This window comes from Equus caballus, chromosome 1, assembly GCF_041296265.1.
Source record: "Equus caballus isolate H_3958 breed thoroughbred chromosome 1, TB-T2T, whole genome shotgun sequence".
NCBI lineage: Eukaryota > Metazoa > Chordata > Mammalia > Perissodactyla > Equidae > Equus > Equus caballus.
The window spans coordinates 129,186,454-129,202,918 of NC_091684.1; the positions used below are offsets into that span (position 1 = coordinate 129,186,454).

Consider the following 16,465-nt stretch of genomic DNA (forward strand, 5'->3'; position numbering starts at 1 on the left):
CGGGGGGTGGCCCTGTGGTGTAGTGGTTAAGTTGAGCACGCTCCGCTTTGGCCCAGGTTCATGGGTTCGGATCTCAGGCACGGACCTATTCCACTCGTCAGCCAAGCTGTGGCAGCAGCCCACCTATAAAGTGGAGGAAGACTGGCACAGATGTTAGCTCAGGGCTAATCTTTCCCAAGCAAAAAACGAGGAAGATTGGCAACAGATGTTAGCTCAGGGCTAATCTTCCTCAGCCAACAAAAAGAAAGGTATTTGAGTTGTTTCCAGTTTTGGCCTATTAAGAACAGTGCTGCTATGAATATTCTTGTCTCTTGATATACATGTTCATGAGTTCTTTGAGTCTATAAGTTCATGAGTTCTGGGGTAAGATTGCTGGGTTGTAGGACATGTCTATATTCAACTTTACTAGATAACGCCAAACAGTTTTCCAAAGTGGTTATGTGACTTTATACTACTACTAGCAGAGCATAAGTTTTCATTGCTCTACAGCCTTGGTATTATCAGACTTCTAAACTTTTGCCAATCTGATGTGTGTGTAATGGTTTCTCACTGTGGTTTTAATATACATTTCCCTGTTTGTTGCCCATTTGGAGAAACTCTTTTGTGCAGGGCCTATTCGTCTTTTGCCTGTTTTTAATATTTTCGAGATACAAGTCCTTTATTGGTTATATATGTTACAAATATTTTGTCCCATTCTGTGGCTCATCTTTTCACTCACTTTATAATGTGTTTTGGTGAACAATCCTTAATTTATTGGTTTCAAATATATAAATCTTTTACTTCATGGTTAGTATTTTGTGCCTTATACAGAAATTTTTCCCTACCTTGTGGTCATGGAGATATTCCCCTATATTATCTTCCTATAGTTTTTGCCTTTCATAATAGGTCTACAATCCATCTGGCATTTATTTTTATATGGTGTAAATTTTTCTTATGTCTGATAAATTTTCCCACCAACACTTATTGAAAAATCATCTTTTCACCCTTTGTTTTGCAGTACTACCACTGCTGTAAATCAAATATGTTTTTGGACACTCTATTTTATTCTGTTGGTCTATTTGTCTATTTCTGCACCCATACTACACTGTGTATCAGCTAAGCTAGGTTATGCTACAGTAACAAATAACCTGCCAATCATTGTGATCCAAAATAACAAAGGTTTAGTTCTAACTCAAGCTGCATGTCTCTCACGGATTGGCTAGGGCTTTGTTCTATGCATTCTCACTTTGGGATTTAGACTGATGGAATGTCACCAGCTGGAGTACTGCTATGGGATGGGGAAAGCAAATGTAGTAAATTGCACACTGACTCTTAAAGCTTCTGCCCTGAAGTGATGCCACTTCTGTTCATATGTCAGTGGCCAAAAAACACCACTTGGCCAAACACAAGTTTTGCGGGGGCAGGAAAGTGCAACCCAGCATGTTCCTGGAAGGGAGATAACTGGCATAGTTGTGAGCATCCCTAAAGATTACCACACTATCTTAATTTCTTTAACTTTTTTTTTCTTTTCTTTCTTTTTTTTTTTGAGGACGATTAGCCCTGAGCTAACTGCTGCCAATCCTCCTCTTTTTGCTGAGGAAGACTGGCCCTGAGCTAACATCCGTGCCCATCTTCCTCTGCTTTATATGTGGGACGCCTACCACAGCATGGCGTGCCAAGCAGTGCCATGTCCGCACCCGGGATCTGAACCAGCAAACCTTGGGCTTCCAAAGTGGAACATGTGCACTTAACCACTGTGCCACGAGGCCTGCCCCAATTTCTTTAACTTTTTAAGCCTTCATATCTGGTAGAACATGTCTTCCCACCTTCTTGTTCTTCTATAAGAGGATCTTGACTATTTTTGTTGAGATTTTGGCTAGATTTCATTGAATCTATATATAAATTGGGAGAAAATGGATATTATAGTATATTTATACGATTGAGTAATCCATGAACATTGGTCTCTTTATTTGGATCAATAAAAGATATGCATGATGAAATTTTTAGTTATCCTTTTACTGTTGATTTCTACATAATAGCAGTATGGTCAGAGAACATAATTTATATCAGTGTTGTCCAGAATTTTCTTCATGATGGAAATGTTGTATATCTGTGTTGTCCAATACAATAGCTTCTATGTGGCTATTGAGCACTTGAAAATGTGGCTAGTGCAATTAAGGAACTAGATTTTCAATTTTATTTAATCGTTTTTTTTAAATTTTTTTTCAGATGTACATCATATTTCAAATTCTGTATACATTACATCATGTTCACCACCCAAACACTAATTATAGTGCATCCCCTCACATGTGACCCTAATCACCCCTTTTGCCCTCCACCCTCCCCCCTTCCCCAATGGTAACCACCAGTCCAATCTCCAATGCTATATGTATTTTTTTTTAATCTTAATGAATTTAAATAGCAACATATGATTAGTGGTACCATATGAGATACAGCAGCTGTATATGATTTGAAATTTATTAAGATTTACATTATAATGCAGCATTTGGTAAAATTTTTTAAATGGTCCATGTGTGCTTAAAAAGAAAGTTTATTCTGCAGTTTTTGGGTACAGAATTATATATATATGTCCAGTAGGTCAAGTTTGTTAATCATGTTGTTTAAATTTTCTATACTATTGACTTATTTTTTTGCCTGCTTATTCTAACAGTTACTGAGAAAAGTGTATTTTAAATCTCCCACTATGATTGTGGATTGTCTATTTTTACTTGTATTTCTGTCAAATTTTGCTTTATATATTTTGAGGCAATCTACGTATAAAATTAGAAGTTATCTTACTAGCAAATTGAACCTTTTATCAATATAAAGTATCTCTCCTTACCTCTCCTAATGGTTTTTGCCTTAATGTCTACTCTGTCTGACATTATATAGCTATACCATCTTATTTTTGTACTCCTGATGTTTTCCTGTTCCAATTTTTTCTTCTTTGTCCTCCCTTCTTTTGAGCTAATTGTTTTTGTCATTCTTTTTCTTTTCTTTCCAGGAGTCTGGAAATTATATACTCTCTTTCTATTTTTTTGACTGATTACCCTAGAAATTCTGACATGTGACTTTAACTTATAAAGTCTACTGGTATGCAAGACCATACAAAGGATCTTAAAATACTTTAATTCCATTTATCTCTTTCCTGACTTATATGCTGTTGTGTTAAACTTTAATTCTGTATTTTTACCCCAAAAGACATTATTATTTTTGTTTTATAGTCAAGTTTGTTTAGATTTACTTAGATATTAGCTTCATATCTTCCAGAACCTCAAACCTGTCTGGAGTCATTTTTTCCTGCCAGAAATACATCCTTTACAATTTCCTTTAATGCAGTTTTCTACTGGTGAACTCTGATTTTATTTGTCTGAAAATGTTTTTATTTTGTCTTCATTCTTGAAGGATATTTTCACAGCCTATAGAATTTTAGGTTTCAGGGGTTTAGAATTTTAGAATTCTACTGTCTTCTAGCTTCCTTTGCTGCTGAGAGGCCAGCTGTCAGTCTGTTGGTCCTCTGAAGACAAACTGTCTTTTTCCCCTTTGGGATACTTTTAAGATGTCCTCTTTTTCTTAAATAATTTTTTTCTTACTCTGCTTGGGTTTCTTACATATGTATGTAGATATTGTCTTTCATCAGTTATGGAAAATTCTTGCCTCTGCCCCATTCCCTCTCTTCTCCTTTGGACTCTCCCTTGGATTCCCTCTTTGGACTCCATTTAAGTTAGTCTTAGGTCTTCTTAGTGAATCCTCTCTTTCTCTTACCTTCTCATCTGTGTGTGTTTTTTAAAAAATCTTTTTCTCTGGGGGCTGGCCCAGTGGGGCAGTGGTTAAGTGCACACATCCATTTCCATGGCCCGGGGTTTGCTGGTTCGGATCCCAGGTGCGGACATGGCACCGTTTGGCAAGCCATGCTGTGGTAGCCATCCCACTTATAAAGTAGAGGAAGATGGGCATGGATGTTAGCTCAGGGCCAGTCTCCCCCAGCAAAAAGAGGAGGATTGGCAGCAGATGTTAGCTCAAGGCCAATCTTCCTCAAAAAAAAAAAATCTTTTTCTCTGTCCCTACTGCATTTTGGATAACTTTCTAACCCATTGTCTAGTTTACTGATTCTCTGTTTAGCTGTGTCTAATCTGTTAAACCTATCCATTATTTTCTTAATTTTATTCATTGTATTTTTTGGTTTTAGAAGTTCCTCTTGGTTATTTTTCTAGAGTAATTGCCTTGTGGCCAGAGAACATACTATATACCAGCACACAAGGAAATAAGATCCTATGAGCAAGAACCAAAAGAAACTGACTACTGTATACAAACTGAACCAAAGACTTCAGTACCTAGAATGATCAGACAGAGAATATATTCACATAGCAGCCAAGTTTGGCATGTGGTTTCAAGCCTAAATTTTTGTCCTTTTGCTCCCTTGAACCCATAGTATTCTAAGCAGTGGACTGGTAACCGCTTTTGTCATCCTTTTGTGAGTTAGGAAGACCTTGTCACTGCCCCTGGCTTCATGCAGTGAGCCTGTTTCCCCAAGTGGCAGATAGCACTTTCAGTTCCTGTTCTCCCAAAAGGGTAAAGCACATTGCTGATCTGGAGCACAAAAGACAGACCTATAGCTTTATTCCTGCTCACTGCTTGGCATTTCTATTGTTTTTTAGTATGCAGATCTATTTTTGAGGCTGGCTGTATCTGTATTATTTTCTTTTTTTATTTTTATCACTGCTAAGTATACCGAGTACAGTGCAGTTATCAAAGAATGAATTCATTCTGCCATCTTCATCAGAACTCCTTTTCTTCCTTAATTCCCAAATTCAACAACTTTTGTATTTTATTCCAGGCATTAAATAGCTGTATCATTTCTTGATTGGCCATTGTACATGAGAATGGAAACAATGAAATAAGAGAGGAAAACATTGCCAATGAAACTATGACATAGCATCAATTGTACAATGCATCCCAATTTCAGAAAGATGTAGTCTAGAATCTGTGGTTTATAGTAATGTTCATTGCTTCTATATGCCACCCACTGTGCTACATTACTTAAGTATGATTTACACAATCTTAACTCATATAGAAAAAGTCAGCTTATATTTAGAAGTTAATATTATGGACTTTATATCACATACTTTTAAAGTACATGACTACTACATCAGTGCTCATGGACACCCCATCTTCTTCTAATCCTTAGTCAGTGGTTTAAATCAGTGCTTCTCAAACTATCCATGGTAAAAGACAAATCTAGGGGTTTTTTCCTCAACCCACTGCCACCTGATACATGGTCCTACTGTTCATGATTAGCTCACAGCTTGCACCACACGCAACTTACCATGCAAGTTTGACAATACCCAAACTGGTCTATACTCTGTTCAATGAGACAAGGCCACTGATCACATTCTTAGATGACAAATAATAAAATTATCTAAACACTCTCAATTTCTGTTTTTATCTCACACAGATTAGTAACAGTTTGTGGGCCAGCACTGACCACAGATCCCCACTTTGAGTGGTACTGATTTAAAATATCACCATCTATTCCAGTAATCAAAAGACTGGGGAAATTCAGAATTACTTGGTCATCAGAAATTTTTTTTGGAAATTCTAGGTTAAAGTAAAGGCACATCTGGTCCATTTGAGGACTCTTTGCTTCTTATAGTAATATGAATATATGTATATTCTTTTTGAACCTTTCTGGTTTGGGGCATTTCTCATTATCCCCTTACTCTGCTAGTAGCCAAAATCAGGTATTTGCAATAACTACAATCTCCATCTTCTGGCCTTGGACTGATGAGAAGCAAACGCAAAAACAACCACCAAAATTAACTGCTTTTATCTTTTTCAAGGAAATTGTTTTATTTCAAGAAAAATAGGGTTTAGCTCTTTATCTCTGACTGCTCATCAAATTATCTGAATGGCCATGCTTGAGAAAGAGAATCGGCAAGGGAATGAACTGGGGTATTAAATAACTGTTTTCACATGGCTTGATTTTTCTCCTTTCAGGTATCAATCATGGAGATCTTAACGACCATAACATTTTAATAGAGTCCAGCAAGTCAGCCTTTGGAGATGCTGTATATCAAGTGTCTGGGATTTTAGACTTTGATGACATGAGCTATGGCTACTATGTGTTTGAATTGGCAATCACCATCATGTATATGATGATTGAAAGTAAGAATCCTATACAAGTAGGAGGTCATGTCCTTGCAGGGTTTGAAAGTATAATCCCACTGACAACTGTAGAGAGAAGTGCTTTGTTTCTACTTGTATGCAGTCGTTTTTGTCAGTCACTTGTCATGGCTGCATACTCTTGCCAGCTACACCCAGAGAATGAAGAATATCTCATGATCACTGCAAAAACCGGGTGGAAACACTTACAGCAAATGTTTGACATGGGCCAGAAAACTGTAGAAGAAATCTGGTTTGAAACTGCCAAGTCCTACAAATCTGGGATCCCATGTGACTAGCTAAAAGTCTTATCTGTAAAACTGGGGTAATGATAATACCTATCTCACAGAGTTAGTTGTGAGGATTTCACAGAGAATAATGCAAAGTTCTTAGCATAGTGCTTGGCACATAGGAGACGTTTAATAAATATTTACTAAATGAATGAACCATATTCCAGGTTACCCAGACTCAAAATGTTGGAGTAATTTTTCATTTGCCTCTCTCATACTCAATCAGTGATCTGATTCTTAGGAATCAGAATTTTATAACAATAAAAGGTGGTCATAATCCTTTTCCTTCCCGCTTTAAGTTTTTAACAATTTATATTACAAACCAATATTTATTGAGCATTAAGTACTTAAAAGAAAACTCTCTCTACTCTCACAACACTTCTGATATCAAATATGTGGGGTTTTCTCTCACATTAAACAATTCTGACACTAACTACCCAGAGTTAACACAGACCTCACAGGTTAAGGGCTCAGTCCCACAAAACTGCCTCCACTTGAGACGCCTGTACTTCTGACCAACCGACTATACATTGAGGGTTCCCATGACCCCCTCCTCAGTTTGATAATTTGCTAGAACGGCTCACAGAACTCAGAGAAATACTTATGTTTATCCGTTTATGATAAAGGATATAATAAAGGATACAGATGAACAGCCAGAGAAAGAGATACACAGAGTGAGGTCCAGAAGGGTCCAGAGAACAGGAGCTTCTTTCCCCATGGAGCTGGAGTGCGCCACCCTCCTGGCATGTGGATGTGTTCACCAACCAAAAGCTCTTGAACCCACAGGCATGGTCGATTAAATCACTGGCCATCGGTGATTAAGTCAGTCCCCAGTCCCGGTCCCGTCTCTGCAGCTTGGGGGGTAGGGCTGAAAGTTCGAGCCCTCTAATCACCTGGTTGGTTCTTCTGGCAGCCAGTACTCATCCTCCAAGAGTCACCTCATTGGCATAAATTCAGGTGTGGCTGAAAGGGGCTTATTATGAATAGCAAAAGACGCTCCTCTCTCCCCTACCCCTCAGGAAATTACAAGGACTTTTTGGTTTTTAGAAGACCAAACATATATTTCTTATATTACAGTATTTCACATGCTTTAATCCCATTTAATCTCCACAACAAACCCACGAGAAAAGTAGTGTTATGATTAACCCCCATTTTCAGATGAGGAAATAGATGCTTGAAAATTGAATCAATTTGCTCAAAGAGAGCCAGGGCCAGTGCCCCATATTACTTCTCCTCCTTCTCCCCACCTGTCCCCCGAACACGTGCACGCGCACGTGCATGCACGCACATGCACACACACGCATGCACATACACACATATCTGTGTAAGTGGATCAACTGAGATCATTCACCTGAAAGCACTTATGCTTCTCAAATTTAAAGGATTATGATTTTTATCTAGCTTGACCATTCAGGAAATTGGAGAACAGAAAAATGGACGGAAAGTTGGATTTCACTCGCAGACCACAGTTCATTCTCTTAGACCATGAAACTCTATGGATTTTCCTCTTTCTTGCTCTTACTAACATGGATTCCCCTTCACTGAATTCCTAACCCAAATATTGCATTATTTCAATATTTAAATATGTGCTGCCTTGCATTGATATTTTATGATTTGGTGTTTGTCCTAGCTTATCTCAAATCAATCAGTTCCATGCAGTTTATAAACTCTTTGACGACATAAATTGAATAATATTTATTTGATATTATCTTCAGGACCTAGCTCTGTGCCAGGTCCCTAGCAGACCCTTAATAAATATGTGTTGGATGAACTATAAGAAGGAATGCACTTCTACAAGTGCCAGTCCCTGTCCTTGCAACTAATGAGGAGTGTCAAATGACAAAATTAAAACAATTTAGTAAGGAGTTGGATGTCCTTTATTCAAGGGAAAAGTCTATGGACTTAGGGAGTACACTGCCTCGCAAGCAGTGGAGTATTCTACCCAAGGGATTTGGGGCAAGATGAGTTTTATAGAGTGTTAGAAGCAGCAACACAGAGACAGGGCATGATTGCCTGGGGTTGTAAATCTGACCTTATTTAGAAAAATTAAGGAAATAAATACAGAGCCCAGACTTGACTTGGCATTTGGGGATTAGATGACTGGATATACTGTGTTTCTGGTCAGTTGGAGCATTTACAGGAATATGAAAGTTTGGTTTGCTGATGTAGCACCCTGGGTAGAAGCAGCTCCATCTTGGGCCTAGAAATTTATTTCAACAGGAGAAAACCCAGTTCTAGATTTTGGAATCACCACCATAAGTCTGGCAAAGACTCTGCTCTTGCAAGTATCTTTTTCTGTCCAGGCTTTTATCCCCTCTAGACTGCAACAGAACTTTACCTTCTGGTCTTCTTATCCTTAGTCTTTCCAACCTACATCCTTCCTATTAGAGGCAGATAAAAACTCTATTTACATATATTGCTAGCACAATGTGACAATTTAACCAAAAACATAATGGCTTAAAAACTTCAAACAATCATTTTATTATCTCATGGTTTCTATGAGTCATGAATTTACACAGGCCTTGGGACAACCCACCTCCACATCACATGCCTGGGGCCTCAGGTAGTAAGATTTGAATGCTGGGGGAGATTTTATGGTTGGGAGACTCAGTGTCTGGGGACTAGAACCATATGGAGGAATCTTCACTCACGTATCTGGCAGGTGATGCTGGGACCTCATCCAGGCTGTTGGCCAAACAGATCTCCATGTGGTCTCTACTCCCTCACAGCAAAGTGCCCGGGTTCTAAGAACAACCATCCAAGAGGACAAGACAGAATTATATCATCTTTTATGACCTACCTTTGGATGTCACATGATGTCACTTCAGTTGTAGCAACAGGCCCACCCAGATTCAGGGCAAGAGGACACATAACCTGTCAATGAGAAGCATCCATGCGACATTGTAAGAGGAACATGCAGGATGGGAGAGTGTGAGGCCTCATCATCCTAAAACATCACTTTAATCTTCCCTTCCCATTACCTACAGGCAAAAAATTCTGGCATTGAAGGCGCTCAATAATTTGGCCTCAAATGCCTTTCCTCCTCTACTTCCTATATTGTCTCCTCCAATCTGGCCAGACTGAACTACTCTGCCACCCAAACTTATCAAACTTCATTCTTTCTTCCCTTTTATCTCAACTGATCCCTACTCTATTGACCTAAGAAATTTTACCTCTCACTTAAAACTCCTAATGTGGAGTGACGTCAGCATCCCAGTGGAGGGAAGTCTCACAGAAATCTTCCGCCTCCAATACACAACAACAAAAAAATCCATACTCCAACAGAGGACATCAAAACTCAACACAAAAAACGTCAGAGAGATCCATGCAGCCATACGACAGACAGACGTTGGAGAGGCTGGGGCCCCCCTCAGAGCTGGAATGGGTTAAGAGAAATCTTCACTGGCTCCCCTAAAGACTGCCATCAGGACCACAGGAGGCCTGCTGGAGGGAAGGAATGGGGGAGGGGACGTTCATTCACAGGAACACCAAGGACTCCCTAGGGCCCTTGCAGCCTAGAGAAGTGAAAGCCTTCATGGGGAGGAGGGTGGAGGAGGAAGGAGGTGGAGGAGGGAGGGGTGACCTCATCAAGCCAACACCCCAGGAGAGCAGAGGGAGAAAACCCAGAGAGAACACGCAGGAGAAAGCACCCCTTCCCACACATGCTCAGCAGGGCTCCAGCCCCTTGGATTTCGGCTGAAGGCAGAGGGCTCAGAACACAGAGCTCTTGACCCCCACCCAGTGGCAACAGGTGGTAACTGCAACATAATAACACCAGAATGTGAAAAAAAAGAGCCTCTTGCAATATCAAACACTATATTAGATCTCCAGACCAGAAAGAAAATGACAAGTACCCAGAAATCAGTCCTAAGGATGCAGAAATACGTAATCTAAGTGACAAAGAGTTCAAAGCAGCTATCAACAAAAAACTCAATGAGGTAAAAGAGAATGTAGAGAAAAATTCAATGATTTCAGGAGCTACTTCACAAAAGAGATTGAAACTATAAAGAAGAATCAATCAGAAATATTAGAGATGAAAGACACAATGGAAGAAGGAAAACAAAATATGGATTCCCTGAATGCTCGAGCAGACACCATAGAGGAGCGAATCAGCATAACTGAAGACAGACATGTTGAAATGGTCCAGACAGAGGAGGAGAGACAACTTAGACTAAAAAGAAATGAAGAAAGTCTCCAAGAAATATACAACTCAATTAGGAAATGCAACATAAGAATTATAGGTATTCAAGAGGGAGAAGAAAAGGAGAATGGAGTAGAGAGCTTGGTCAAAGAAATAATAGCAGGGAACTTCCCAAACCTAGGGAAGGAAATCCATGTGGAAGAGGCTGTCAGATCTCCTAAATATGTCAATGTAAGGCATACTACTGCAAGGCATATAGTAGTGAAACTGGCAAAACCGAATGACAAAGAAAGAATACTAAGGGCAGCGAGGCAGAAGAAAATAACCTACAAAGGAACCCCCATCAGGCTTTCAATGGATTTCTCTGCAGAAACCTTACAGTCTAGGAGAGACTAGAATGACATATTCAAATCATTGAAGGACAAAAACAGTCAGCCAACAATACTCTATCCAGTGAAAACATCCTTCAGATATGATGGAGAAATAAAAACTTTCCCAGACAAACATAAGCTAAGGGAGTTTGTAGCCATGAGACCCACACACACACACCAGAAATCCTCAAGAAGGCCCTCATACCTAAAAAATAGTTGGGGGGGATAACAAAGCACAGAGTAATGAGTTAAATTGGCAGACAGAATCAGAGCAGGATAGCAAATACTCAAGTACAGCATTAAAGACAAAGGGAAGGACAACACCAAAAACAAAGATAATTTTGTCATTTTAACCTCAAACTCATAACACAGGATGGAATAGGATGTGAGAAAAACAACTTACGAGGGGAAGAGGAAAGGGACTCAATCAGTTTAGTCTAAGGAAATTAGAAGCCATCAGAAATGGGACTATCTTGTCCACGAGATCTTGAATACAAACCTCAGGGTAACCACTAAACAAAAAATCAGAACAGAGACACAAATAATAAATAAGAAGAAAAAGAAACACAACATAAAAAACTACATAACTCAATTGGTAGACCAAAATACACAGGACGAGAAACAAAGGAAATGCAGGAGAACCAGAAAATGAGTGATAAAATGGCAGAATTAAGCCCTCATATATCTATAATCACCCTAAACATAAATGGATTGGCTTCTCCAATAAAAAGAAAGAGTGGCGAGATGGATTAAAGAACAAGACCCAACAATATGCTGCCTCCAGGAAACACATCTCAGCTCCAATGACAAACACAGGCTCAGAGTGAAGGGATGGAAGATGATACTCCAAGCTAATGGCAAACAAAAGAAAGCAGGTGTCTCAATATTTATATCAGACAAAGTAGACTTCAAGATAAGACAGGTAAAGAGAGACCAAGAGGGGCAGTATATAATGATGAAAGGGACATTCCATCCAGAAGAAATAATCCTTATAAATATCTATGCACTCAACACAGGAGCACCAAAGTACCTAAAGCAACTATTAACAAATCTAAAAGAAGACACTAATAATACCACAATAATAGTAGGGGACCTTAACAGTCCACTCATATCAATGGATAGATCATTCAGACAGAAAATCAACAAGGAAACAGTGGAATTAAATGAAAAGCCAGACCAGATGGACTTAATAGACATATATAGAACACTCCATCCAAAAACAGCAGAATACACATTCTTCTCAAATGTGCACAGAACATTCTCAAGAATAGACCATATGTTGGGAAACAAGGCAAGCCTCAATAAATTTAAGAAAATTGAAATAATAACAAGCATCTTTTCTGATCACAATGCTATAAAGCTGGAAATTAATTACAAGAAAAGAGCTGAGAAAAGGACAAAGATGTGGAGGCTAAACAACATGCTATTGAACAAGCAATGGATCATTGAAGAAATTAGAGAAATCAAAAAATATATGGAGACAAATGAAAATGAAAGCACACCACACCAACTCACATGGGATGCAGCAACAGCCATATTAAGAGGGAAATTCATTGCAATACAGGTTCACCTTAACAAACAAGAAAAAACCCAAATACGCAATCTCAAGCTACACCTAATTGAATTAGAAAAAGAAGAGCAAACAAAGCCCAAAGTCAGTAGAAGGAGAGAAATAATAAAAATCAAGGCAGAAATTAATGCTATTGAAACAAAAAAGGCAGTAGAAAGGATCAATGGAACAAAGAGCTGGTTCTTTGAGAAGATAAATAAAATTGACAAACCCCTAGCCAGACTTACAAAGAAAAAAAGAGAAAAAGCTCAGATAAATAGAATTAGAAATGAAAGAGGAGAAATAACAACAGATACCACAGAAATACTATGGATTATAAGAGAATACTATGAAAAACTATATGGCAACAAAATGGACAATCTAGAGGAAATGGATAAATTCTTAGACTCTTACAACCTCCCAAAGCTGAAGCAATAAGAGATAGAGAATCTGAGTAGACCAATCACAAGTAAAGAGATTAAAACAGTAATCAAAAGCATCCCAAAGAATAAAAGCCCACGACCAGATGGCTTCCCTGGGGAATTCCACCAAACTTTCAGAGAGGATTCAATACCTATCCTTCTCAAGCTATTCCAAAAAATTAGGGAAGATGGAACACTTCCTAACACATTCTACAAGGCCAATGTCACTCTGATACCAAAGCCTGACAGGGACAACACAAAAAAGGAAAACTACAGGCCAAGGTCGCTGATGAACATAGATGCAAAAATCCTCAACAAAATATTTCCAACCTGAATAGAGCAATACATCAAAAAGATCATACATCATTATCAAGTGGGATTTATACCAGGGACAAAGGGATGGTTCAACATCCACAAATCAATCAATGTGATAAACCACATTAACAAAATGAGGAATAAAAACCACATGATCATCTCAATAGATGCAGAGAAAGCTTTTGACAAGATCCAACAGCCATTTATGATACAAATTCTTAACAAAATGGGGATAGAAGGAAATTACCTCAACATAATAAAGGCCATATATGACAAACCCACAGCCAACATCATACTCAATGGGGAAAAACTGAATGCCATCCCTCTGAGAACAGGAACAAGACAAGGATGCCCACTATCACCACTCTTATTCAACATAGTACTGGAGGTTTTGGCCAGAGCAATTAGGCAAGAGAAAGGAATAACAGGAATCCAAATAGGCAATGAAGAAGTGAAACTCTCACTGTTTGCAGACGACATGATCTTATATATAGAAAACCCTAAAGAATCCATTGGAAAACTATTAGAAATAATTAAGAACTACAGTAAAGTTGCGGGGTACAAAATCAACTTACAAAAGTCAGTTGCATTTCTATACTCTAATAACAAACTTACAGAAAGAGAACTCAAGAATACAATTCCATTTACAATTGCAAAAAAAAAAGAATAAAGTACCTATGAATAAATTTAACTAAGGAGGTGAAGGACTTATACAATGAAAACTATAAGACATTATTGAAAGAAATAGACAATGACATAAAGAGTTGGAAAGAGATTCCATGCACACGGATTGTAAGAATAAACATAGTTAAAATGTCCATACTACCCAAAGCAATCTACAGACTCAATGCAATCCCAATCAGAATTCCAATGACATTCTTCACGGAAATAGAGCAAAGAATCCTAAAATTCATATGGGGCAAGCAAAGACCCTGAATTGCTAAAGCAATACTGAGAAAAAAGAACAAAGCTGGAGGCATCACAATCCCTGACTTCAAAATTATACAAAGCCATAGTGATCAAAACAGCACAGTACTGGTACAAAAACAGGCACACAGATCAATGGAACAGAACTGAAAGCCAAGAAATAAAACCACACATCTATGGACAGCTAATCTTCGACAAAGGTGCCGAGAACATACAATGGAGAAAAGACAGTCTCTTCAATAAATGGTGTTGGGAAAACTGGACAGCCACAGGCAAAAGAATGAAAGTAGATCATTATCTCACGCCATATACAAAAATAAACTCCAAATGGATCAAAGACTTGAAGATACGTTCTGAAACCATAAAACTGGAAGATAATATAGGTAGTACACTCTTTGACACTGAATTTAAAAGGATCTTTTCGAATACCATGTCTTCTCAGACAAGGGAAACAAAAGACAAAATAAACAAGTGGGATTTTATCAGACTAAAGAGCTTCTGCAAGGCAAAAGAAACTAGGACCAAAACCAAAAGACAACCCACCAATTGGTAGAAAACTTTTGCAAATCACATATCTGATGAGGGGTTAATCTCCATAGTATATAAGGAACTCACACAACTGAACAACAACAACAAAAAAACCAAACAGCCCAATCAAAAAGTGGGCAGAGGATATGAACACACATTTTTCCAAAGAAGATATACAGATGGCCAATAAACACATGGAAAGATGTTCAACATCACTGATCATCAGGGAAATGCAAATCAAAACTGCACTAAGATACCACCTTGCGCCTGTTAAAATGGCTATAATCACTAAGACTAAAAATAACAAATGTTGGAGAGAGTGTGGAGAAAAGGAAACCCTCATACACTGCTGGTGGGAATGCAAACTGGTGCAGCCACTATGGAAAACAGTATGGAGATTCCTCAAAAAACTAAAAATAGAACTACCATATGACCTAGCTATCCCACTACTGGGTATCTACCCAAACAACATGAAATCAACAATCCAAAGTAAAATATGTACCCCTATGTTCATTGCAGCACTATTCACAACAGCCAAGACATGGAAACTATCCAAGTGCCCATTGACTGATGATTGGATAAAGAAGATGCAGTATACATATACAATGGAATACTACTCAGCCAGAAAAAAAAGACAAATTCATCCCATTTGCAACAACATGGAAAGACCTGGAGGGAATTATGCTAAGCAAAATAAGCCAAACTGAGAAAGACAAACACCAGATGATTTCACTCATATGTGGAATATAAACAAGCACATGGACAAAGAAAACAGTTCAGTGGTTACCAGGGGAAGGGGGTTGGAGGGTGGGCACAGGGGGTGAAGGGGAGCACCTATGTGGTGACAGACAAGAAATAATGTACGACTGAAATTTCACAATGGTGTAAACTATTATGCACTCAAAAAAAAAAAAAAAGAACTCCTAATGCTTGCTGAATTCTGCAGAATAAACTAAGATGGCAGGGGTCCTCAGAGATGGCATAAGTTACATTTCTAACTGAGGATGCTTTGACAGTACTGCCTGTCTGGGTGTGGCCCTTTGCCATTTTGCCTTTCACCTCCCTGTGTGCCTGGGAAGCAGAAATGACAGGAGTGACCTCAAAACACAACTCATTCCCAGGCTTCCTCCTTTGCAAATCCCAGATCCCCCAGTAAAAATTTTGCACCCAACATGAAGAGGACCAAGTCCCACAGCCCTTTGGGCCTCTTCTTGGAGGAGACTAGCAAATGACTACACATTAAACCAGAGCTAGTCAACCTTCTAGCCTAAAGAAACTTAAACATGAATAGTAAATAGTTTACACAGGGACTGAAGCTGGATAAGAAAAAGGGTGGAGAGATGGATTATGAACATATAAACAAACGTGACAATTTCATTAAGAAGGTCAATTGCTGTTTATGTATGTACGTATGGTGATTAACTAGGTTGGTCAGGGAAATTCTTTCTGACCAGGTGAAAGGCAGAGGAGGAGACCAAGGTGAAAGTTCTCCCAAAGGTGTGAATCCTATTCTCATTTGTTTTAGATGTCCAAAAATGCATGTATCAACAAAAAAAGTGGAAGCCAGATTCAAGAAGGGAGATGACAAGGTAGGATGAAGGGTAAAGTTTGATGTGCTTGGAACCATTTTGAGAACAGGGCAGGAACTATTACAACTAGGATAGATCTAGATAGCTAGATGTAGGATAACTATTGCTACCCTAGATCTATGACTGAACAATGGGAAAGAGAAAGTGAAAATAGAGCGCAAAGCAGGGGAGAGGGAAATTAGCCATAATTCC

At 38.7% G+C, this 16,465-nt stretch overlaps 1 protein-coding gene across 4 annotated transcripts in view; it reads left to right on the forward strand.

The window, feature by feature from the left end:
* The window catches only part of HYKK (hydroxylysine kinase), a 33,707-nt gene extending 26,997 nt beyond the window's left edge, over positions 1 to 6,710 (forward strand). For all 4 annotated transcript variants that reach the window (XM_005602879.4, XM_001492632.5, XM_005602878.4 and 1 more), the window contains exon 5: positions 5,977 to 6,710. In XM_005602879.4, coding sequence (XP_005602936.3) covers positions 5,977 to 6,440 — 464 coding nt within the window. In that variant the 3' untranslated portion in view covers positions 6,441 to 6,710. The remainder of the gene's footprint in view (positions 1 to 5,976) is intronic.
* The last annotated feature ends 9,755 nt before the right edge of the window (positions 6,711 to 16,465 follow it).